General features: G+C 46.0%; 1 protein-coding gene across 2 annotated transcripts in view; it reads left to right on the top strand.

The window, feature by feature from the left end:
- The window catches only part of LOC141073815 (uncharacterized), a 29,794-nt gene extending 7,396 nt beyond the window's left edge, over positions 1-22,398 (top strand). For both annotated transcript variants that reach the window (XM_073561265.1, XM_073561266.1), the window contains exon 2: positions 20,960-22,398. In XM_073561265.1, coding sequence (XP_073417366.1) covers positions 21,127-21,915 — 789 coding nt within the window. In that variant the 5' untranslated portion in view covers positions 20,960-21,126 and the 3' untranslated portion in view covers positions 21,916-22,398. The remainder of the gene's footprint in view (positions 1-20,959) is intronic.
- The last annotated feature ends 4,585 nt before the right edge of the window (positions 22,399-26,983 follow it).

The following is a 26,983-nucleotide window of genomic DNA, read 5'->3' as shown; positions in this document are numbered from 1 at the left end:
CCGGCTCACTACTGAAGATCCTAGACTGTATGGGCTCCTTCCAGGTCCTAACTGCAGCCCATACAGTCTAGCCGGCTCACTGGTGAAGAAGCTAGACTATATGGGCTCCTTCCAGGTATATTTTCTTGAAGATAGCAGACATTATGGGCTGCTGCCTGGCCCTGACTGCAGCCCATACATGACACTAGAATTTATGTGCTCCTTCAAGGTATAAATTATTAAAGCCAGCCGAATATATACGCTCCTTCCAGGTCCTAACTGCAGCCCATACAGTCTAGCCGGCTCGCTACTGAAGATTCCAGGCTGTATGGGCTCCTTCCAGGTCCTAACTGCAGCCCATACAGTCTAGCCTGCTCACTACTGAAGATGCTAGACTATATGGGCTCCTTCCAGGTCTATATTATTGTAGATACAGACAGTACGTGCTCCTGTCAGGTACATATTATTGTAGATATAGACTGCATGGGCTCCTGTCAGGTATATATTATTGTAGATACAGACTGTACAGGCTCCTGTCAGGTATATATTATTGTAGATATACACTGTATTGGCTCCTGTCGGGTATATATTATTGTAGATACAGACTGTACGGGCTCCTGTCAGGTATATATTATTGTAGATACAGACTGTATGGGCTCCTCTCAGGTATATATTATTGTAGATATAGACTGTATGGGCTCTTGTCAGGTATATATTATTGTAGATATAGACTGTATGGGCTCCTGTCAGGTATATATTATTGTAGATATAGACTGTACGGGCTCCTGTCAGGTATATATTATTGTAGATACAGACTGTACGGACTCCTGTCAGGTATATATTATTGTAGATATAGACTGTACGGGCTCCTGTCAGGTATATATTATTGTAGATACAGACTGTACGGGCTCCTGTTAGGTATATATTATTGTAGATATAGACTGTACGGGCTCCTGTCAGGTATATATTATTGTAGATATAGACTGTATGGCTGCTGTCAGGTATATATTATTGTAGATATAGACTGTATGCGCTCCTGTCAGGTATATATTGTTGTAGATATAGACTGTATGGGCTCCTGTCATGTCTATATTATTGTAGATACAGACTTTACGGGCTCCTGTCAGGTATATATTATTGTAGATACAGGCTGTACGGGCTCCTGTCAGGTATATATTATTGTAGATACAGACTGTACGGGCTCCTGTCAGGTATATATTATTGTAGATACAGACTGTATGGGCTCCTGTCAGGTATATATTAATGTAGATACAGACTGTGTGGGCTCCTGTCAGGTATATATTATTGTAGATATAGACTGTATGGGCTCCTGTCAGGTATATATTATTGTAGATACAGACTGTACGGGCTCCTGTCAGGTATATATTATTGTAGTTACAGACTGTACGGGCTCCTGTCAGGTTATATTATTGTAGATACAGACTGTATGGACTCCTGTCATGTATATATTATTGTAGATACAGACTGCACAGGCTCCTGTCAGGTATATATTATTGTAGATACAGACTGTACGTGCTCCTGTCAGGTATATATTATTGTAGATACAGACTGTACGGGCTCCTGTCAGGTATATATTATTGTAGATAGACTGTATGGGCTCCTGTGAGGTATATATTATTGTAGATATAGACTGTACGGGCCCCTGTCAGGTATATATTATTGTAGATATAGACTGTACGGGCTCCTGTCAGGTATATATTATTGTAGATACAGACTGTATGGGCTCCTCTCAGGTATATATTATTGTAGATATAGACTGTATGGGCTCTTGTCAGGTATATATTATTGTAGATATAGACTGTATGGGCTCCTGTCAGGTATATATTATTGTAGATATAGACTGTACGGGCTCCTGTCAGGTATATATTATTGTAGATATAGACTGTACGGGCTCCTGTCAGGTATATATTATTGTAGATACAGACTGTGTGGGCTCCTGTCAGGTATATATTATTGTAGATATAGACTGTATGGGCTCCTGTCAGGTATATATTATTGTAGATACAGACTGTACGTGCTCCTGTCAGGTATATATTATTGTAGATACAGACTGTACGGGCACCTGTGAGGTATATATTATTGTAGATACAGACTGTACGTGCTCCTGTCAAGGAATATATTATTGTAGATAGAGACTGTACGGGCTCCTGTCAGGTATATATTATTGTAGATAGACTGTATGGCTCCTGTGAGGTATATATTATTGTAGATATAGACTGTACGGGCCCCTGTCAGGTATATATTATTGTAGATATAGACTGTACGGGCTCCTGTCAGGTATATATTATTGTAGATACAGACTGTACGGGCTCCTGTCAGGTATATATTATTGTAGATAGACTGTACGGGCTCCTGTCAGGTATATATTATTGTAGATATAGACTGTACGGGCCCCTGTCAGGTATATATTATTGTAGATATAGACTGTACGGGCTCCTGTCAGGTATATATTATTGTAGATACAGACTGTACGGGCTCCTGTTAGGTATATATTATTGTAGATATAGACTGTACGGGCTCCTGTCAGGTATATATTATTGTAGATATAGACTGTATGGCTGCTGTCAGGTATATATTATAGTAGATATAGACTGTATGCGCTCCTGTCAGGTATATATTGTTGTAGATATAGACTGTATGGGCTCCTGTCATGTCTATATTATTGTAGATACAGACTGTACGGGCTCCTGTCAGGTATATATTATTGTAGATACAGGCTGTACGGGCTCCTGTCAGGTATATATTATTGTAGATACAGACTGTACGGGCTCCTGTCAGGTATATATTATTGTAGATACAGACTGTATGGGCTCCTGTCAGGTATATACTATTGTAGATATAGACTGTATGGGCTCCTGTCAGGTATATACTATTGTAGATATAGACTATATGGGCTCCTGTCAGGTGTATATTATTGTAGATATAGACTGTACGGGCTCCTGTCAGGTATATATTATTGTAGATATAGACTGTACGGGGTCCTGTCAGGTATATATTATTGTAGATATAGACTGTATGGCTCCTGTCAGGTATATATTATTGTAGATACAGACTGTATGGCTCCTGTCAGTTATATATTATTGTAGATATAGACTGTACGGGCTCCTGTCAGGTATATATTATTGTAGATAGACTGTACGGGCTCCTGTCAGGTATATATTATTGTAGATATAGACTGTACGGGCTCCTGTCAGGTATATATTATTGTAGATATAGACTCTACGGGCTCCTGTCAGGTATATATTATTGTAGATATAGACTGTACGGGCTCCTGTCATGTATATATTATTGTAGATACAGACTGTATGGGCTCCTGTCAGGTATATATTATTGTAGATACAGACTGGACGGGCTCCTGTCAGGTATATATTATTGTAGATACAGACTGTATGGGCTCCTGTCAGGTATATATTACTGTAAATATAAACTATACGGGCTCCTGTCAGGTATATATTATTGTAGATATAGACTGTACGGGCTCCTGTCAGGTATATATTATTGTAGATATAGACTGTACGGGCTCCTGTCAGGTATATATTATTGTAGATAGACTATATGGGCTCCTGTCAGGTATATATTATTGTAGATATAGACTGTATGGCCTCCTGTCAGGTATATATTATTGTAGATACAGACTGTACGGGCTCCTGTCAGGTATATATTATTGTAGATATAGACTGTATGGGCTCCTGTCAGGTATATATTATTGTAGATACAGACTGTACGGGCTCCTGTCAGGTATATATTATTGTAGATAGACTGTACGGGCTCCTGTCAGGTATATATTATTGTAGATATAGACTGTACGGGCTCCTGTCAGGTATATATTATAGTAGATATAGACTGTACGGGCTCCTGTCAGGTATATATTATTGTAGATACAGAATGTACGGGCTCCTGTCAGGTATATATTATTTTAGATATAGACTGTACGGGCTCCTGTCAGGTATATATTATTGTAGATACAGAATGTATGATCCCCTGTCAGGTATGTATTTGTGAGGATATCAGAATGTATGGGCCTGTCAGGTATACAGTTGTGCTCAAAAGTTTACATACCCCAGCAGAATTATTGCTTTCTTGGCTTTTTTTCAGAGAATATAAATGATAACATCAAAACTTTTTCTCCACTCATGGTTAGTGTTTGGGTGAAGCCATTTATTGTCATACTACTGTGTTGTCTTTTTTTTTAATTATAATGACAACCCAAAACATCCAAATTACACTGATCATAATTTACATACCACATTGTTTTAATACCATGTATTGCCCCCTCTAATATCAATTGACTGCTTGAAGTCATTTGTGGTAGTTATGGATAAGGTTCTTTATTTTCTCAGATGGTAAAGCTGACCACTCTGACCACCAAAAAGTTTTGATGTTATCATTCATATTCTCTGAAAAAAGGCCAAGAAAGCAAAAGTTCTACGGCGGTATGTAAACTTTTGAGCACAGTTGTATCAGTGATGACATCGGAATGGAGTATATGTAAAGAGAAAAAAACAACTGCATCACCATTAAAAAATAGAAATAAACTAAAAACTTTATCCAAAACATTAAAATCATGGAAAATAACGCCCACAGGTAACAGCTCCATCAGTGATCTACCGCCCACACTGAAAAAAATATTGCAAGATTTGTTAATAGTGAGCTATACTGCAGGTTTTGAGTTCAGAAGCAGAGGCTATAAGTACAGAGATACTTTGTAAATAGCAATGTATCTCTATGTTCCTATATTGTGCAGTTGAAGAAAATATTTTTTTCATATAAAATAAACTTTAAAAAATGCCAATTTCAATAATCTTTTCATCCCCCCCCAGTATATTTTAACTTTAATGACCAGACCACTCCTAGGAATTTTCACCACTGTACCATGTTTTCTCCATTTGTGGATAATGGGTCTCACGGTGGTTCGCTGGAATATCAAAGCTTTAGAAATGGCTTTATAACCTTTTCCAGACTGATAGATCTGAATTACTTTCCATCTCATTTGTTCCTGCATTTCTTCGGATTGCAGCATAAGGTCTAACTTTTGTGGATCTTTTTGTCTATTTCACTTTGTCAAGCAGGTCCTATTTAAGTGATATTTTGTTTGAGGATAGGTGTGGCAGTAATCAGGCCTGGGTAGGGCTAGGGAAACTGAACTTTGCTTTTCAAAGATGTGACTAACCACAGTTAAAAAGAAGTAGGGGGCAATAACTTTCACACAGGGCCCTGTATTTTCTTCTCAATAATAAAGACCTTCATTTACAAATTGAATTTTGTGTTTACTTGTGCTATCTTTGTCAAATATTTTAATTTGTTTGTTACACTGAAACATTTAAGTATGACAAACATGCAAGAGAGTAAAAAATCAGGAGAGGTGGGCAAAAAGTATTTCACAACACTGTACACTACCGGGCCACACAGATCTTTTTATGAAGTATGTACCCACCACATCTCCTGAATATACAGTAATGACCCCCTACAAGTAGTGACTTAACCCCTTCCCGACCAGTGACAGCGTATGCGTCATGAAAGTCCGTGCCAATCCGACCAATGACGCATATGCTGTGTCATGGATTTAAAGCCCGCCTGCGGGTCGGGTGACCGGGGTCAATGAAAGGTCACCCGTCCCGCAGATACAGGGGGCTTTGTACTTCACCACAGGGGGGTGGCTTCGCCCCCACGTGGCTACGATCGCTCTGATTGGCTGTTTCACTTTTAACAGCCAATCAGAGCGATAGTAATATTTCATCAATGAAATTTGATGAAACATTACAATCCAGCCATGGCCGATGATGCAGTAGCATCGGACATGGCTGGAGACACCGATCTGACCCCCGCCCACAGTTAACGGGGGCGATCTGCCCCCCACCGCTGAATGACAGCGGCGATCGGCTGCCGCTGTCATCATCTGCTGCCCCCCGCCTTCCGATCACTTCCCCTCCCACCCCCCGGTACCTTTCCGTGTGCTGCTCCCGGTGTCCCGCAGTCCCGGATCATGGGCGCCGCCATCTTAGAAAATGGCGGGCACATGCGCAGTGCGCCCGCCGGAATCTGCTGCTGCAGATTTCATTCATTCATTGTGATCACTGTGAAATTAGAGTTAGGGTGGAATTTAAGAACATGTTAACTAAATCCCCTATATTATTTTCATGCACTATGCCATTTACTGCAGGGTATTCAATCATGTTTGTGTTTTTTTTCTGTTTAGTGGCCAGTGTGAACGTGCGCTTACACGCTCCATGCACACCAGATTGTATCTTTTTTTATGGGGAATCCTGGTGACAGGTTCCCTTTAGGCAGGCTTACATCTATGCAGCTTGTACAAATGAACTTCATGGTCTCAAAAGTGGTTTACCTGTCTAAGGCTAGTTTCACACTAGCGTATCTATACGCAGCGCACAGCGCCGCTAAGCCCCGCCCCCTCCGGTCATCTCCTACTATGTTGCATCTTGGTGCGCTCGGCGCACCGTCAAAAGAGCGCAGCGCACGCAAAATCCTACTAGCGCACGGTCTGCGTACCCTATGCTAAAGATAGGGTGCGCAGATCGCATGCAGCGATGTGCGATAGTAGGAGGAGATGACCGGAGGGGGCGGGGCTTAGCGGCGCTTACAGTAATATTGGCTAAATAACATTCTTATATATATAGAAACCTTTCTAATTTTGTAAAAGTGCATTTTTTTGCATTGAAAACTTTTGCTTGTTTCATGCAATGCATTTCTTATGTATTGTACAACTGTAATATGCTGTTGGTGCATGCGGGCAGGACTGATGGGTCTGTGGCTCGGCCCCCGGGGTCTGCATCCAGTGTCTAGGACCAGATATCATAATACCAGCCTTGAATAGTGAAGGAGACGGTAGCCAACCCTGAGAGACATCCAAGGTGGGAACACCCCGTCATGCCAAAGGTAGTCTGCTAGATCCAGGTGTAGTAGACCAGCGCTGATGGGTTTGTGGACGCCAGGAGGGGGTTGAGCCTGAAGGAAGGTTTCTTTTCCTGGCGGGTAGGAGAGTTGTCCTGTTGGTTGCTTTTTTGGACTGAACATTTCCGAAATAACCACAATTGGACCCTGCAGCTCTTGGGAAGCATGAGTTTAGGCTTCTGTTGCAGAAGAAAAGTACTCTTACCCTGATAGGTAGAGGGCAGGAAGCACTAGAAAGTTGGCGTGCATGATTGTTCAGGGCGCTGGCGGTGTGGCCCGGCCACCAGAGGCTAGACGAGAGCCTGGATTTTTTTTTTTTTTTTTTTTAAGAGTAGGGTCGCAGGAGCCTCTGTCAAACGTGGAGGCCGCATGAAGAGGAAGGTTTCCCCAGGAGATGTCCATATTGCTCAGGTTAAAACTAGGACATATTTGTCTTGTCCCTTCATTTTTTTAATGGAGCCCCCTCACTGCCTGGTAGGATATACCTGTCCTGAAGATTTCAAATTCTAACCTTTACACAGACTTTCAGGCGACTGGCAGGTAACGGATTTGTCTTCCCTCCCTACTCTATCTGGCTCTGAGGGGGCGAGAGGGTAACACTCTTGATGTGTTAGGGCCCTGTCTCGTAGACCACAGATGATATGGTAGTGACAATTCTAGGTGGGAGATCAGAGTGATAACTCCACTCTGTCGCCCTTAAAAGCCATATCTGAAAGAAAAAGGGAAATCATTAATAAAAAAAATCAAGACCTAAGGCAGAAACCAGCCTGGGTGGTCCGGACCCATGTCTGCCTCCTACTGACACTAAGCTAAAACGGATTAGCTTCATGCCAGTTGGTGTACCCTCCTAGCATAAGCAGCATAGAACCATAGTTTTTTTTGTGCCCCAATGAAGCATTAACCACCCCACACACCAACCAGAGGGCCACACAGGGTAACCCCCCTGTCCAATCATAAACCTCCACCTCACACTAATCAGTGGACCCCACAGGATAAACCCATCAAAGCCCAAATGCCCCCTTCCCCCAAGCGTAAATCCCCATCAGACGCCCGCTCAAGCATAAATCCCCATTTTGCACCCTCCACCCCCAAACAAAACCCCCCAACGGATGCCACCCCAGCTTAAACCCCCCACTGGACGCCCCTCCCCCACAGCATTAACCCCATCGGACGTCCAACCCCCAAGCATAAACCCATAAACTCCCATCAGACATCCACATGCCCCCAAACATGAGCTCTCATCGGACATCCAAACGCCCTCCAGCATAAACCCTCATCGGACGTCCACCCCCCAGCATAAACCCTCATCGGACGTCCACCCCCCTTAAGCATAAGCCTCCATCGGACGTCCACACGCCCCCCAGCATAAAACCCCATCAGACGTCCAAACCCAGAATAAACCCCCATCGGACGTCCACCCTGGCATAAACCCTCATCGGACGTCCACCCCCCCCCTTAAGCCAAAGCCCCTATCGGACATCCACCCCCCTTAAGCATAAGCCCCTATTGGATGCCATTCCCAGCATAAAACCGTCATTGGACATACATCCACCGCATAAAACCTCATCGGACTTCCACCTCTGACCCCTCCCCAGCATAAACCTCATCGGACGTCCACCCCCTCCCAACTTAAGTCCCATCGGATGTCCAGCTTCCCCATCATAAACCCCCATCGGATGTCCACCCCCCATCAAGACACCCCCCCCCCAAGTATAAACCCCCACCAGATGGCACCTCTTCCCCAAACAAAAAGCCCTACCAGTCGAGTGCCTACCCCAAAATCAATCCCCCCTTTCAAGTCACAACAGATGCAGACAGGCCCCGTTGCCCAAGCATCAAGTCCCCAAGAAACTCAGACACCACAATTGTGCATTAAATCCCCTCCTGTCCCAAGATCCCAACCAGACCAGGAGGAGTTAATGCATGCTTGTGGGGTCTGTTTGTCCCCGGGGGGGGGCCTACTGGGGATAATGCATGCTCGTGGGGTCTGGTTGGGCTTCTGGGGGGTCGATTAACGCATGCTTGTGGAGTCTGGTAGGGCCCCGGGGGAGGTTTAATGCACACTTGAGAGGTCTGGTTGGACCCTGCATTAGACCCCCAAGGAGCCCAGCAGACCACAAAAGCATGCTTTAATCCCCTCCCCGTGAGCCCAACCAGACACATAAGCGTGCATTAAACCCTCCGCGCTTGTGGGATCTTGTGGGCTTCTGGGGTGGGTTAATGCAGGGTCCACCCAGACCCCGCAAACGTGCATTAACCCCCCCTGGAGCCAACCTAAACACAAAAATGTGCACTAATCCCCCCCCACAGTGAGGAGCCCACCCAGACCCCACGAGAATGCATTAATCCCGCCGGAAACCCAAACAGGACCCACAAGCGTACATTAACCACCCCTGGGATCCAACCAGAACCCATAAGCGTGCATTAATCCCCCGGGAGCCCAACCAGACCTCACAAACGTGCATTAACTCCCCCCCCGGGACCCAAACAGAACCCACAAGCACTCATTAACCCCCCCTGGGACTACCCGACCCTGCAAGCGTGTGCATTAACTCCCCCCAGGACCCAACCAAACACGGCAAGCGCGCATTAACCCCCCCGGGACCCAACCAGACACGGCAAGCGTGCACTAACCCCCCCGGGACCCAACCAGACATGGCAAGCGTGCATTAACCCCCCCGGGACTACCCGACCCTGCAAGCGTGTGCATTAACTCCCCCCCGGGACCCAACCAAACACGGCAAGCGTGCATTAACCCCCCCAGGACCCAACCAAACACGGTAAGCGTGCATTAACCCCCCCCCCGGGACCCAACCAGACACGGCAAGCTGTTGTGAGTTCATTTTCCCCTTCACCATTGAGGTCTGATGAACTCTCTCTTCTGGTGAAGGAAGGTAGTGAGGCTGATTACCAAGCACCTGTGCAGGATGATGATGACTGGGTGACTGGAATTGCTGACTGGATATAAGGCAGCCGACGCCCTTCTGCCTTGCTGGTGATCTCTCTGAGGGATTTTAGGAGACCAGTCTGATTCCTGCTCCTCAAAAGCTAAGTTTTCTTCTCTGCTTTTTGCATTTGTGTCTTGGTTTTGTTTTGCCTTGTTTTTCTGGATTTCTGCCATTCCCTGCTGGGGTGAGCTGATATCCTTTTTGCTCTGTCTTCAGAAAATACCTGAGTACTGATATAGTCTTTTTGAAGCCTAGCGTCTTCAGGGCTTTTTTCCCTATCAGTCTGTAGGCTCTTGTTTTGATAGGGTTTTGGCGGATTGCAGACAGCAGCTTTTCTATCCTTTCCTATTTAGTTAGCTTGGGCCCCATATTTGCTCACCCTATCTTTCTATCTGTGTGAGTGTTTTTTCATCTTGCTTCACCGTCATTATATGTTGGGGGCTGCCTATTGCTTTGGGGTCTGCTCTGGGGCAGTTTAGATTTCCCTTTCTGTCTTTAGGCTATTTAGTTCTCCGGCTGTGATCGAGGGGTCTAGGGCACCGTAGGAACCCCCCACGGCTACTGCTAGTTGTTGTTGATAGGTTCAGGGGTCTGCAATCCGATAGCTGCCAACTTCTCTGGTTTTCTGGACTTAGCTAGTATTTCTGTTTTTGCCTCCTACGGTGACTCATTCATAACAGAATAACCAGCCATACCGCAGATCCTAGGATACTCAATAGCAGGAAAGAATTGTAAAAAAAAAAAAAAAGTGTGTATATTCTTTCCTCTATATCTCTGAGGCTGTAGGGGGAATTTTTTTTTCTCTCAATGGAGATAAAGCAATTGTTTGATCGTGTGGAGCAGCTCGCTGCGGAAGTGTGGGGAATTTCCGCCTACCTTGCTCATTCACATGCTGCTGAACCAAAGATCCCTACTCCTGATGTGTTTTTTGGGGATCGGTCTAAGTTTTTGAATTTCAAAAATAATTGTAAATTATTTTTTGCCTTGAAGCCTAACTCGTCAGGGAGCTCCGCGCAGCAGGTTAAAATTGTCATCTCTTTGCTGCGTGGCAATCCCCAGGATTGGGCGTTTTCTTTGAAACCAGATGATCCTATTCTGACTAATGTGAACGCATTTTTTCAAGCCTTGGTGGGGTTGTTGTATGACGAACCTAATGCTATTGATCAGGCTGAAAAGACCCTGTTGGCATTGAGCCAGGGTCGAGATTCTGCAGAATTGTACTGTCAAAAATTCCGAAAGTTGGCGGTCCTTACTACCTGGAATGATAATGCCTTGGCAGCTCTCTTTCGGAAGGGTTTGTCAGAAGCCGTAAAAGATACTATGGTGGGATTTCCTGTTCCCTCTGGTCTTGACGATTCTATGTCATTAGACATTCAGGTTGATCGGCGTTTACGTGAACGCAGGACTGCACGAGAGGTGTTGCCACCTGTTGAACAAGTGTCTGAACCTATGCAATGTGATAGAGTTTTGTCCAGGGAGCAACGTCAGGAGTTCAGAAGGCGTAATAAGCTTTGTTTTTTTTGTGGAGATGCCTCGCTTATTATTTCTGTCTGTCCTAAACGAGAGAAACGTTTTGCACACACGTTTTCTGTGGGTGGTGTTCAACCTAAGTTTCTTCTGGCAATTACTCTGATCTGCTCCCTGTCCACATTTTCCGCCAAGGCTTTTGTGGATTCGGGAGCAGCCCTGAACCTAATGGACTTGGATTTTGCTAAACGTTGTGGATTTCCGATGACACCTCTGCGGATGCCTATCCCGTTGAGGGGGATTGATGCTACTCCTTTGGCGAAAAATAAAACTCAGTTTTGGACCCAGGTGGTAATGCGGGTCGCCCCAGACCATCAAGAAAATTGTAGATTTTTGGTGTTGCATAATTTGCATGATACCATTGTTCTGGGGTTTCCCTGGTTGCAAATTCATAATTCAGTTTTGGATTGGAAATCTGTGTCTGTGGTGAGTTGGGGTTGTCGGTGTGCCCTTAGTGAGGCTCCGGTTTTTTCCACCTCTCCTCAGTCGCATGATGTTCCTGACTATTTGGCGGACTTTTATGATGTATTTAGTGAGAATGAGTCTGCGTCTTTGCCTCCTCATAGGAGTTATGACTGTGCAATTGAACTGAGCCCGGGGTGTAAATTTCCCAAGGGTCGGCTCTTCAATTTATCTGTACCCGAGCACGAGGCTATGCGATCCTATATTAAGGAGGTGTTGGAGAAGGGTCATGTTAGACCATCCTCTTCACCCTTAGGTGCCGTTATTTTTTTTGTGGCCAAAAAGGATGGTTCATTAAGGCCTTGTATTGATTATCGTGCCCTCAACAAAATTACTATTAAATATCAGTATCCGTTACCCCTGATTTCGGATCTATTCTCCAGAGTTAAAGGTGCTTGCTGGTTTACCAAGCTTGACCTCAGGGGGGCGTATAATTTTATCCGCATTAAGCATGGGGATGAATGGAAGACGGCGTTTAATACTCCGGAGGGACATTTTGAGTACCTGGTGATGCCTTTTTGGCTCACTAATGCCCCTTCTGTCTTCCAGTGCTTCATGAACGACATTTTCCGAGACTTTGTGGATAAATTTTTGATTATCTATCTGGATGATATTTTGATCTTCTCCAAGGATTGGGATTCTCATGTGGAACATGTTCGGACTGTGTTCTGGATCTTGAGGGAGAATTCCCTGTATGTCAAAGGATCGAAATGCCTTTTTGGGGTACAGAGGATTTCATTTTTGGGATTAATTTTGTCTCCGTCAACTATTGAAATGGACCCGGCCAAGGTACAGGCCATTTATGATTGGGTTCAGCCCACTTCTTTGAAGGCCCTCCAGAAGTTTTTGGGTTTTGCTAATTTTTATTGGAAATTTATAGCAAAATTTTCTAGTATTGCCAAGCCATTGACTGATCTGACTAAGAAGGGTGCTGATGTGTTGAATTGGTCTCCGGAGGCTGTTCCTTCCTTTCAGGAGCTGAAGCGAAGATTCACTTCTGCCCCGCTTTTGCGGCAACCTGATGTCTCACTCCCGTTCCAGGTAGAGGTGGACGCTTCTGAGATTGGTGCAGGAGCTGTTTTGTCCCAAAAGGATCCTGTAACATCAAAAATGAATCCCTGTGCTTTCTTTTCCCGAAAGTTCTCTCCATCTGAACGTAACTATGATGTGGGGAATTGGGAACTGTTAGCCATGAAATGGGCATTTGAGGAGTGGAGACATTGGTTGGAGGGAGCTAAACATCAAGTCGTGGTCCTCACTGACCACAAGAATTTGATTTACCTGGAGTCGGCCAAACGCTTGAACCCTAGACAGGCTAGGTGGGCCTTGTTTTTTACACGTTTTGATTTTGTGGTCTCTTTTCTTCCTGGCACTAAGAATGTCAAGGCTGACGCTCTCTCTAGGAGCTTCTTTGCTGATTCTCCTGTGTTGACCAAGCCTGCTACCATCTTAGGCGAAGGGGTAGTTCTTTCTGCCATCTCACCCGATTTGAGACGTGCTCTGGAAGAGTTCCAGGAGGACAAACCTGAGCGTTGTCCCAGTGGAAAGTTGTATGTTCCTGACCAGTGGAGGAAGAGAGTGATGTCTGAAGTTCATTGCTCTGCATTGGCTGGTCTCCAGGTATTTTTGGTACTAGAGATCTGGTGAGTCGGTCTTTTTGGTGGCCCGCCTTGTCTCATGATGTCAGGAATTTTGTGCAGTCCTGTGGGACTTGCTCCCGGTCTAAACCTTGTTCTCGCTCTAGTGGGTTGTTGATACCTTTGCCGGTCCCCAGGAGGCCATGGACCCATATTTCAATGGATTTCATCTCTGATATGCCTGTCTCTCAGAGAATGACTGTTATTTGGGTGATTTGTGATAGGTTCTCTAAGATGGTTCATCTTGTACCACTCCCTAAGTTGCAATCTTCCTCTGAGTTGGTGCCCCTGTTTTTGCAACAGGTGGTTCGCTTGCACGGGATTCCTGAGAACATTGTATCTGACAGAGGAGTTCAGTTTGTGTCTAGATTTTGGAGGACTTTCTGTTCCAAGCTGGGAATTCAGTTGTCCTTCTCCTCTGCTTTTCACCCTCAGACCAATGGGCAGACGGAGAGAACAAACCAGACCTTGGAGTCGTATTTGAGATGTTTTATTTCCGATGATAGGGTTTCATTTTTGCCCTTGGCCGAATTTGCTTTAAATAATAGAGCTAGTTCTGCCACTTTGATGTCACCTTTTTTTTTGTAACTTTGGGTTTCATCCTCTATTTTCTTCAGGGCAGGTGGAGCCTTCGGCCTGCCCAGGTGTTGACACTGTGGTGGATGATAACCAAACCATATCACCAACCTTAAACTGGGGACCAATGGTCCTATGTCGGTTGGAAAACCGCTGGGCCTTTTCCTGGGAGAGAGATAACTTATCCACCACTTGGTCCCAGATCTGGTGCATTCTCTCCACCACAGTGTCAACACCTGGGCAGGCAGAAGGCTCCACCTGCCCTGAAGAAAATCGAGGATGAAACCCAAAGTTGCAAAAAAAGGTGACATCAAAGTGGCAGAACTAGCGCTATTATTTAAAGCAAATTCGGCCAAGGGTAAAAATGAAACCCAATCATCCTGATCAGCGGAAATAAAACATTTCAAATACGACTCCAAGGTCTGGTTTGTTCTCTCCGTCTGCCCATTGGTCTGAGGGTGAAACGCAGAGGAGAAGGACAACTGAATTCCCAGCTTGGAACAGAACGTCCTCCAAAATCTAGACACAAACTGAACTCCTCTGTCAGATACAATGTTCTCAGGAATCCCGTGCAAGCGAACCACCTGTTGCAAAAACAGGGGCACCAACTCAGAAGAAGATGGCAACTTAGGGAGTGGTACAAGATGAACCATCTTAGAGAACCTATCACAAATCACCCAAATAACAGTCATTCTCTGAGAGACAGGCATATCAGAGATGAAATCCATTGAAATATGGGTCCATGGCCTCCTGGGGACCGGCAAAGGCATCAACAACCCACTAGAGCGAGAACAAGGTTTAGACCGGGAGCAAGTCCCACAGGACTGCACAAAATTCCTTACATCACGAGCCAAGTCGGGCCACCAAAAAGACCGACTCACCAGATCTCTAGTACCAAAAATATCTGGATGACCAGCCAATGCAGAGCAATGAACTTCAGACATCACTCTCTTCTTCCACTGGTCAGAAACATACAACTTTCCACTGGGACAACGCTCAGGTTTGTCCTCCTGGAACTCTTCCAGAGCTCATCTCAAATCGGGCGATATGGCAGAAAGAACTACCCCTTCGCCTAAGATGGTAGCAGGCTTGGTCACCACAGTAGAATCAGCAAAGAAGCTTCTAGAAAGAGCGTCAGCCTTGACATTCTTAGTGCCAGGAAGAAAAGAGACCACAAAATCAAAACGTGTAAAAAACAAGGCCCATCTAGCCTGTCTAGGGTTCAAGCGTTTGGCCGACTCCAGGTAAATCAAATTCTTGTGGTCAGTGAGGACCACGACTTGATGTTTAGCTCCCTCCAACCAATGTCTCCACTCCTCAAATGCCCATTTCATGGCTAACAGTTCCCGATTCCCCACATCATAGTTACGTTCAGATGGGGAGAACTTTCGGGAAAAGAAAGCACAGGAATTCATTTTAGATGTTACAGGATCCTTTTGGGACAAAACAGCTCCTGCACCAATCTCAGAAGCGTCCACCTCTACTTGGAACGGGAGTGAGACATCAGGTTGCCGCAAAACCAGGGCAGAAGTGAATCTTCGCTTCAGCTCCTGAAAGGAAGAAGCAACCTCCGGAGACCAATTCAACACATCAGCACCCTTCTTAGTCAGATCAGTCAATGGCTTGGCAATACTAGAAAATTTTGCTATAAATTTCTGATAAAAATTAGCAAAACCCAAAAACTTCTGAAGGGCCTTCAAAGAAGTGGGCTGAACCCAATCATAAATGGCCTGTACCTTGGCCGGATCCATTTCAATAGTTGACGGAGACAAAATAAATCCCAAAAATGAAATCCTCTGTACCCCAAAAAGGCATTTCGATCCTTTGACATACAGGGAATTCTCCCTCAAGATCCGGAACACCGTCCGAACATGTTCCACATGAGAATCCCAATCCTTGGAGAAGATCAAAATATCATCCAGATAGATAATCAAAAATTTATCCACAAAGTCTCGGAAAATGTCGTTCGTGAAGCACTGGAAGACAGAAGGGGCATTAGTGAGCCCAAAAGGCATCACCAGGTACTCAAAATGTCCCTCTGGAGTATTAAACGCCGTCTTCCATTCATCCCCATGTTTAATGCGAATAAGATTATACGCCCCCCTGAGGTCAAGCTTGGTAAACCAGCAAGCACCTTTAACTCTGGAGAATAGATCAGAAATCAGGGGTAACGGATACTGATATTTAATAGTAATTTTGTTGAGGGCACGATAATCAATACAAGGCCTTAATGAACCATCCTTTTTGGCCACGAAAAAAAACCCAGCACCTAATGGTGAAGAGGATGGTCTAATATGACCCTTCTCCAACACCTCCTTAATATAGGATCGCATAGCCTCGTGCTCGGGTACAGATAAATTGAAGAGCCGACCCTTGGAAAATTTACACCCCGGGCTCAGTTCAATTGCACAGTCATAACTCCTATGAGGAGGCAAAGACGCAGACTCATTCTCACTAAATACATCATAAAAGTCCGCCAAATAGTCAGGAACATCATGCGACTGAGGAGAGGTGGAAAAAACCAGAGCCTCACTAAGGGCACACCGACAACCCCAACTCACCACAGACACAGATTTCCAGTCCAAAACTGGATTATGAATTTGCAACCAGGAAAACCCCAGAACAATGGTATCATGCAAATTATGCAACACCAAAAAGCTGCAATTTTCTTGATGGTTTGGGGCGACCCGCATTACCACCTGGGTCCAAAACTGAGGTTTATTTTTCGCCAAAGGAGTAGCATCAATCCCCCTCAACGGGATAGGCGTCCGCAGAGGTGTCATAGGAAATCCACAACGTTTAGCAAAATCCAAGTCCATTAGGTTCAGGGCTGCTCCCGAATCCACAAAAGCCTTGGCGGAAAATGTGGACAGGGAGCAGATCAGAGTAATTGCCAGAAGAAACTTAGGTTGAACACCACCCACAGAAAACGTGTGTGCAAAACGTTTCTCTCGTTTAGGACAGACAGAAATAATATGCGAGGCATCTCCACAAAAAAAAACACCGCTTATTACGCCTTCTGAACTCCTGACGTTGCTCCCTGGACAAAACTCTGTCACATTGCATAGGTTCAGACACTTGTTCAACAGGTGGCAACACCTCTCGTGCAGTCCTGCGTTCACGTAAACGCCGATCAACCTGAATGGCTAATGACATAGAATCGTCCAGACCAGAGGGAACAGGAAATCTCACCATAGTATCTTTTACGGCTTCTGACAAACCCTTCCGAAAGAGAGCTGCCAAGGCATTATCATTCCAGGCAGTAAGGACCGCCCACTTTCGGAATTTTTGACAGTACAATTCTGCAGAATCTCGACCCTGGCTCAATGCCAACAGGGTCTTTTCAGCCTGATCAATAGCATTAGGTTCGTCATACAACAACCCCAAGGCTTGAAAAAATGCGTTCACATTAGTCAGACTAGGATCATCAGGTTTCAAAGAAAACGCCCAATCCTGGGGATCGCCACGCAGCAAAGAGATGACAATTTTAACCTGCTGCGCGGAGCTCCCTGACGAGTTAGGCCTCAAGGCAAAAAATAATTTACAATTATTTTTGAAATTCAAAAATTTAGACCGATCCCCAAAAAACACATCAGGAGTAGGGATCTTTGGTTCAGCAGCATGTGAATGAGCAAGGTAGGTGGAAATTCCCCGCACTTCCGCAGCGAGCTGCTACACACGATCAGACAATTGCTTTATCTCCATTGAGAGAAAAAAAAATTCCCCCTATGGCCTCAGAGATATAGAGGAAAAAAAAAATATACACACCTTTTTTTTTTTTTTTAATTCTTTCCTGCTATTGAGTACTCTAGGATCTACAGTATGGCTGGTGATTCTGTTATGAATGAGTCACCGTACGAGGCAAAAACAGAAATGCTAGCTAAGTCCAGAAAACCAGAGAAGTTGGCAGCTATCGGATTGCAGACCCCTGAACCTATCAACAACAACTAGCAGTAGCCGTGGGGGGTTCCTACGATGCCCTAGACCCCTCGATCACAGCCGGAAAACTGCCTAGCCTAAAGACAGAAAGGGAAATCTAAACTACCCCAGAGCAGACCCCAAAGCAATAGGCAGCCCCCAACATATAATGACGGTGAAGCAAGAAGAAAAAACACTAACACATATAGAAAGATAGACTGAGCAAATGATGGGGCCCAAGCTAACTAGATAGGACAGGATAGGAAAGCTGCTGTCTGCAATCTGCAAAAAACCCTATGAAAATAAGAGCCAACAGACTGACAGGGAAAAAGGCCCTGAAGACGCTAGGCTTCAAAAAGACTATGTCAGTACTCAGGTATTTTCTGAAGACAGAGCAACCGACAAAAAAGGAATTCAGCTCACCCCAGCAGGGAATGGCAGAATCCAGAAAATCAAGGCAAACTAAAACCAAAACACAAATGCAAAAAGGCAAAGCAGAAAACTTAGCTTTTGAGGAGCAGGAATCAGACTGGTCTCCTAGAATTCCACAGAGAAATCACCAGCGAGGAGGAAGGGCGTCGGCTGCCTTATATCCAGTCAGAGATCCCCGTCTCCCAGTCATTCTCTCCCAGCTCAGGTGCTTGGTAATCAGCCTCACTACCTTCCTTCACCAGAAGAGGGAGTTCATCAGACCTCAATGGTGAAGGGGAAAATGAACTCATAACAGTTTAGATTTCCCTTTCTGTCTTTACGCTATTTAGTTCTCCGGCTGTGATCGAGGGGTCTGGGGCACTGTAGGAACCCCCCACGGCTACTGCTAGTTGTTGTTGATAGGTTCAGGGGTCTGCAATCCGATAGCTGCCAACTTCTCTGGTTTTCTGGACTTAGCTAGTATTTCTGTTTTTGCCTCCCACGGTGACTCATTCATAACAGCAAGCGTGCATTAACCCCCCCCAGGACCCAACCAGACACGGCAAGAGTGCATTAACCCCCCCACCCCAGGACCCAACCAGACACGGCAAGAGTGCATTAACCCCCCCACCCCGGGACCCAACCAGACACGGCAAGCGTGCATTAACCCCCCCCCTCGGGACCCAACCAGACACGGCGAGCGTGCATTAACCCCCCCGGGACCCAACCAGACACGGCAAGCGTGCATTAACCCCCCCCGGGATCCAACCAGACATGGCAAGCGTGCATTAACCCTCCTGGGAGCCCAAGCAGACCTCACAAGCATGCATTAGCACCCCCCCGGAGTACAACCAGAGCCCACAAGCGTGCATTAACCCCCAAACAGACCCCAGAAGCGTGCATTAACCCCCACCCCCTGCCCCAAACAGACCCCAGAGGCATGCATTAGTACCCCCCCGAAGTACAACCAGACCCCACAAGCATGCATTAATCCCCCACCCCCCTGCCCCAACGAGACCCCACAAGCATGCATTAATCCCCCGGACCCCACCAGACCCGTAAGCGTGCATTAACCCCCACCCCTCTGCCCCAAACAGACCCCACAAGCATGCATTAGAACCCCCCGAAGTACAACCAGACCCCACAAGCATGCATTAGCCCCCCACCCCCAACCAGACCCCACAAGCATGCATTAGTACCCCACGAAGTACAACCAGACCCCACAAGCGTGCATTAACCCCCCGGACCTGTAAGCGTGCATTAACCCCTACCCCCTACCCAAACAGACCCCACAAGCATGCATTAGTACCCCCCGAAGTGTGCATTATACCCCAAGCCCTCTGCCCCAAACAGACCCCACAAGCATGCATTAACCCCCCGGACCCCAAACAGACCTGTAAGCGTGCATTAACCCCTACCCCCCTACCCAAACAGACCCCACAAGCATGCATTAACCCGCCCAGTTTCCAAATAGACCATGCAAGCATGCATTAACCCCCCTGGGAGCCCAAGCAGACTCCACAAGCATTAACCCCTTGGGACCCTAAACAGACCCCGTAAGCGTACATTAACCCCCCCGGACCCCAAGTAGACCCCGTAAACATGCATTAACCCCCCCGGACCCAACCAGACCCCACCGGCGTGCATTAATCCCCCCTCCCCTCCGGGAGCCCAACAGCTCCCAGATAAGCACCCAAATCCCACTAGTTAGCCCCAAGTATCAGCCCCCATCAACCAAACATCTAAGAAGACACCAACCTGTTACTTACTAAACCCTCCTGCCTGTCTCTGACGCCGCTGACCTCACTCCACACTGCTCACAGGCAGCTGAGACAAATGGAGGCTTCTCTCCCTGCACCAGACGGCAGAGACACATGTGTAATGGCGTCTTCTCTTCCTGCCTTTGCTGTCAGGACACGCCCCCCGGTATGACACGCCCCCAGAAATGACATCACACATGGAAGGAGCCCATACACTAGCATCTACCCTCAGGTAGGTGCAGCAGGACCTGGGGGAGCAGAAGCGGCAGGTCTTTTGGGGTGTTCCCGGTATATGGCGGGTCTTGTGGGGTGTCCCCATTATACGGCGGGTCTTTTGGGGTGTTCCCGGTATACGGATGGTCTTGTGAGGTGTTCCCAGTATACAGCATGTCTTGTGGGGTGTCCCCAGTTTAAGGCGGGCCTTGCGCTGTGTTCCCGGTCTACAGTGGGTCTTGTGGGGTGTTACCGGTATACTGAGTGTTTCTGGGGTGTTCCCGGTATATGGCGGGTCTTGTGGAGGTGTTCCTGGTATATGCAGTATGGCAGGTTTTGTGGAGTTTTCCCGGTACACGGCGTGTCTTGTGGGGTGTTCCCGGTAAACGGCGGGTGATTTGGGTGGTTATGAGTGCTCAGAGCACCGCAGTTTGCTCTGTATTGCGTAGCTGTAATCTGGTGAGAATGCTTGATTTGCCGCCTCCTCTTCCACTGCTGCCTATGGTGGAAAATGAGCATCAGAACTTGGTTTTGGAATAATGTAAGAAGTTTAATTTATTATTTTAAAAAATAAAAAAAATGTTTTCTGTTTTCACAGATTTGCAGCCGCTTCAGAGATCCTGTTACCATTCTTCCATTTATGATGGGAGATGATGTCAAGGGATCCCACTGACGTCCACTGTAGGAAGACACAATGTTCACACTCACCAAGGCGGAAAAGCGTTCCTGAGTCGCCCGAATGTCAAGAATCTCCATCCAGTAATAATGAGACACAAGGTGAAAAATGGAGAAAAGTTCACCCAAGAGCAATCCCTGTCCCCAAACATTACACTGTGTGAGGATGATCAGGCACAGCCAGGGAATGGAAAGAGGTTTACATGTACAGATTGTGGGAAAAGTTTCACCCGAAGATCATCGCTGGTTACACACCATAGGATCCACACCGGGGAGAAGCCATACATCTGCATGGACTGCAGCAAAGGCTTTACAGATAGCTCAAATCTTGTAAAACACCAGAGGACACATACTGGAGAGCGGCCATATGCTTGCAACGAGTGCGAGAAAACTTTTACCGACAGCTCAAACCTTATCGCACATCAAAGGGCACACTCAGGAGAGAAGCCATATGTCTGCAGTGACTGTGAAAAAAGCTTTACTCTTGTATCCAACCTTGTGACCCATCAGAGGGCACACACAGGAGAGCGTCCTTATGCATGCACAGAGTGTGGGAAAAGGTTCTCTCGCAGTTCTCACCTCATCACACATCTGAGGGCGCACAGAGGGGAGCGACCGTTCTCCTGCAGCGAATGCGGCCGACGGTTCACTCAGATCTCCAACCTCATTGCACACCAGAGAGCACACACAGGGCTGAGGCCGTACACATGCACCACCTGCGAGAAGAGCTACACGCAGAGGTCCAACCTGATTGAACATCAGAGAACTCACTCCGGAGAGAGACCATATGTCTGTAACCAATGCGGGAAAGCCTTTAATCAAAACTCCAGCCTCATCAAGCACAAAAAGGTACATGTGAAGCATGCAGCACTCAACTGAGAAAGTCAACATTGACATTGTCCATGATGTCTGACCAACAGCAGGATGTTCGATCCTGTGTGGCCAGAGGAGGATGAGAGGCCGTTACGATAATGAAGAGAAAAAATAAAGAATTCTGTTTTAGTAATTGTAATTATTACAATGTGGTCAGATTCTGTTACAGGACTCGTCACGTCGACTCATCTCCTCCTGATTTCTAATATATGAAAGATCGAGTTGATGCACCTTGGAGAAATCATCAGTCGAGCAGTCTGGTTTCACATTAGAATCCAGCACTTGTCTGTGTCAGTTCTGATACGTGAATTTAGTGACATTTCTGTATTATTTGTATGTATCGCCAGCATATTCTCAGACCAGTAACGTCTTTATTTTTTGGTGGATGCAGTTGTGTGAGGTTTTGTTTTTTGAGCGCGTGGTTTAAAATTTTTAATGATTCTGTTCTAGGGGGGTGAATAAAATTTATGATTCTTTTTTTATACATAATTATAGTTTTATACATAGTTACATAGGTTGAAAAAAGACCTAGGTCCATTCAAGTCCAGCCTGTCTCCACCAATTTTTCATTTTGTCACTAAATTAACTATAACCCACAATATTACTTGTACTGAGGAAATCATCCGGCCATTGTATAAAAGCTGGTATAGTGTCGGCCATTACTACCTCTTGTTGGCATTCTGACTGCTCTAACTGTAAAGAATCTTTTCCTATTTAGCTGCTGGAATCGCCTTTCTGCCACCCGTAATGAGTGCCCCCTGGTACTTAGTATGGTCTTTGGAAGGAATAAGTTACGTCCCATTGTTTTGTACTGACCACACATATATTTATACATGTAAAAGATCTCCTCTGAGGCGTCTTTTTTCTAAGCTAAGCAAGCCCAACTTTTCCAACTTATCATATGAGAGGCCTCCATCCCTTGTAATGTAGGAGAGGCCTCCAGCTCATGTAATATAGGAGAGACCTCCTTCCCGTGTTATATAGGAGAGGCCTCCATCCCGTGTAATAGAAGAAAGATCTACATCCAGTATAATAATCTAGTTGTCGCCTTTGAACTGATTCTTAATTGTAACTAAAATGTCCAGTTTTGCTTCTTTGCTCCACTTAGTAGAATCCCTAAACCTCTGTGTTTTGTTACATGGTTTTTCAGCTTATTGGAGCCATGTTTTCTCTTGCTTTTGTGTCAGACCAGACATGGAGACTCTCAGCGTTTAGTCTGCGCCTTCCTTTGCAAACTGAACCCTCAGCACGCGCTGTCACCAGATCTCGCTGAAGGTTATTTGCAGTCACTCAAGAGTTTTTGACCACCATTCTCCTCAGGAATCTGGTGGCAGCCGTTGACGGCCTTCTCTTGTTGTGCTTAGTTTGGAGAAACCTCTTCTTCTGTTTTCTTACAGACTGCAGAGACCTGTGTGTTGTAAGCAGTGCCTTCCCGCCTCCCACCAGTCCCCTAATAACAAAACACCGACAAACATGGATGAGTTGAACAGGTCGGTCACAGTTTATTAATAAGCAGAGAGAGGCAAGTACAATTCGCAACGGACTCAAAGCTGTAAGCCCGCGACTGCTGGGCACGTCGGCTGATGAGAGGTTACGAACCTTGCCCCCCTCTACACTAACCACTGTGACAGAATAAAAAGATAACATGAATAATGAATTTGCACAAAATCAAATATATATAAAAAAAAATTTTTCTTAGAAATTTTAAACAACATTTGCGCCGCACATCTGCTAATCTATAAGGGAAGGAGGGTGGGACAAAAGCTCCTAGATATCAGCCGGAGAGGAAATAGAAATACCCCCACCCCAGCACCTGAATTTAACCCCTGAGGGTGTGGCCGGACGCCCCTTCCTCTCTCTTTCCGTTGGTCAGTGGGGCATCCTAAATTATAGCATCACCGGGGGGGAGTAGTGGGAGGGGAGGCACTGCACGGAGTTCGCTTATCATCAAATCCATGGGGGCTCTACAGTCAGAGGCACAATCCTTATTCAGTACAGTGCCTGCCAGACTGCAGAGACCTGTGTGTCGTAAACAGTGCCTTCCCGCCTCCCACCAATCCCCTAATAAAACACCGACAAGCATGGATGGGTTGAACAGGTTGGTCACAGTTTATTAATAAGCAGAGAGAGGAAAGTACAATTCGCAACGGACTCAAAGCTGTAAGCCTGCGACCGCTGGGCACGTCGGCTGATGAGAGGTTACGAACCTTGCCCCCCTCTACACTAACCGCCACGGAGGATCATGTGTATGACCTACACAGGACTCCGACCCCCACACAACATCATTAAGGCCTGTTCAACCCCGTCCTACAAGTTAGTTAAAAACATATCTAGCCCGATATCTGTTAGATGAACGATGTCCGGTCTCAGGAGGCATGAGATGTCTTCTTCCAGGTTGTGGTGGTGAACCACGATGCCGTAGTTTTCTTTGACAAACGTTGCCATCTTTGCATTTATCCTTCTCCTTGACTTGTCTATGGCTTTAGGGTCTTTAGCTCCGTGCCAGACCGTTCGTAGTATAATATCAGACCACACCACCACCATATCTGGTATAAAGCAAACAACCCGCTTTATGTCAGTTTTCATTGTCGTGAAGAGCTCCGCACCTGTTGTTTTGCACAAATCATTACCACCAGCATGTAACACCAATATCAGTGGCCCTTTTGCCATTTTAGAAATTTTAACCAACTCCGGGAAGATCTGATCCCACTGGAGCCCTCTGATGCCTCTCCAGTTGACCTCAAGTTGTGGGAAGTAAAAATTCTTTCCACCAGGGCGTATCTCGGCTCTTTTGCACGCCCAATAAATAAAAGAATGTCCCAATACCCAAACATCGGGCTTATGACCTCCTGTAAGAAACAAGATGTGTTATAGCAGGTATGGTCTTATGTATCTTGAAAAGCATGCGGATTTCCAACGTCCCAATCTCTGTACTTCAGCTTCTGCTACATCGGCCCTAGCTGCTTCAGTGGCCGCTCCGATTCTAAAAGAATGCGTCCCGTATTCTTTAGGGTCTACACCGACAGCTTGCACACATTTCTTAAAGATTGTGTGAAATTGATATTTAGTAAGTGGGGACCTGTCGGTGTGTGAGAGGAAAAATCTACTTTCATGCTTTATAGCTGCGTAGTGTCTGACTATTTTGATCGGGCATATAGGGCCGTCTAGGGCCTTGACCAGGACCCACGACCCTCTACCGGTGGGGTCACATTTTGATTTCCGCACTCTAATACGCAGAGCGTCGCTGCATATTGTGAGATCCTCATATATTAACCCGCCTATTGATGCTGTTTTAGAATGCGGCACTAGCTCACTAATCCGCAGCGCCCCGAAAAATGCGACTGCAAACGCTGCAGATATTAGGGCTGACTCGTATTGTGACTTGCATACCGTTTTAGATATTGTTATATTATCATGCAACAGACTTAAAGAAATGAGGCGACGACATTCCTGACTAGGTTGGAGCCTTCTCCAGCCTTTAACGGCTTGCTTTATGAAAAAATATTTAGTTACATCGGCCCATCCCACTAGCTGAAAGAAAAAGGCTATTCCCGATAGATGACGCTGCGCTAATGTGCCCGACGCGCCTCTACTCTTGAGCTGATTCAGGAGTTCTACCACCACGTCGCATCTCGCCTGATCACATGTATCGACTGGCCTCCCTTTAATTAGCGAGCACCACTCTTCCCATGCCTTACCATAAACCTGCCAGGTAGCCGGTGTCACTGAGGCTCGGATCAAGGGCATCAGTGATTGGCCACTGTGTCCCAGAGGGAAGAAGGACACAGTAGGCCCGTTGGTTCTGCGCTTGGAAGGAAGACTTTGAAGGCCTGCCAATCGGAAGACAACAGAGAGTTAACCATCTTATCATCCACAGTAGACGTCACTCTGGCTCGGCAACAGATGTTGTGTCTAAGGCATAATAGTGCAAGGCGGCGCAACAGCGCAAGAATCGGTGGTGATGAGGAAAACATAGAGTTTAAGCATTTTGCACTTCCTTGGTTTTTGATTAGAAATCTGATAATAGCATTTTTTAGTTTGTCACCCCATAGTTCGACTGATGTAACTATGGCAAATATCTCCCACAAAACGGGGTTGCGGCCCCAGTTGGCAGAGGTCCACGGGACCGGCCATCTGCTTTTGCACCATTGGTTGCAGTAGATTGCGACAAAACCATTTGTGAGTTCCGCGCCCACCAGTAGACCAAGGGCGCTGTTTAGCGTTTCTTGAGACTTGACACATGTATGCCCATTGTAGGATTCCATGAATGTTTTCCAGGTGGACAAATCCGCTTTCATTGAGCGATTCTGATTCGCCGGTAAACGAAAAATCATCGTACCGAGGAAAGGGAGAATGTTACACGGACCGAGCGTTTTCTCCGGCGATAGTGGGACACCAAAACGCCTAGAAATAAATTTAAACTTTTGAAGAAGAAAAGAACAGAGATTAGATTCCCTCGGTCCGACAAACAAAAAATCATTGAGGTAGTGAATTGTTGAATTGCTGCCTGTTTCGTGACGCACTACCCAGTCTAAAAAGGTGCTGAAAAGCTCGAAATAGTGACAGGAAATGGAGCAGCCCATTGGTAGGCACATGTCGAAATAAAAAAGCTGGTCTACCTTACAACCCAACAAATGAAAGCATTCAGGGTGCACCGGTAAAAGACGGAAAGCTGACTCTATGTCGGTTTTTACCAGCAGGGCTTCGGGCCCCGCCGCGCGCACAAGCTCAACTGCTCTGTCAAACGAAGCGTAGGTTACCGACGAGTCTTCTGGGGGTATTGCGTCATTGACCGAATCGCCTATTGGGTAGGAAAGGTGATGTGTTAGCCGATATTTACCTGGTTCTTTTTTTGGCACAATACCTAAAGGCGAGATTCTGAAATTTTTAATGATTGAAAAGGGCCCGCCATCCTGCCTAGTTCTACCTCTTTTATGATTTTTTGCTGTAAAATCTCCGGAAACTCCCGAGCTGATTTTAGATTTTTTGCTGATTTTGGTGTTCGGTTAAATTTAAAGGGGATGAAGAAACCGTACTTAAAACCATCGTATAATTGCTGAGCAGCTTCTTTATT

This window comes from Dendrobates tinctorius, unplaced genomic scaffold, assembly GCF_039654945.1.
Source record: "Dendrobates tinctorius isolate UK_male_01 unplaced genomic scaffold, ASM3965494v1 ptg000315l, whole genome shotgun sequence".
In the NCBI taxonomy this organism is placed as follows: domain Eukaryota; kingdom Metazoa; phylum Chordata; class Amphibia; order Anura; family Dendrobatidae; genus Dendrobates; species Dendrobates tinctorius.
The sequence above is the reverse complement of the archived record's forward strand: the minus strand, read 5'-3'. Positions and strand labels throughout refer to the sequence as shown.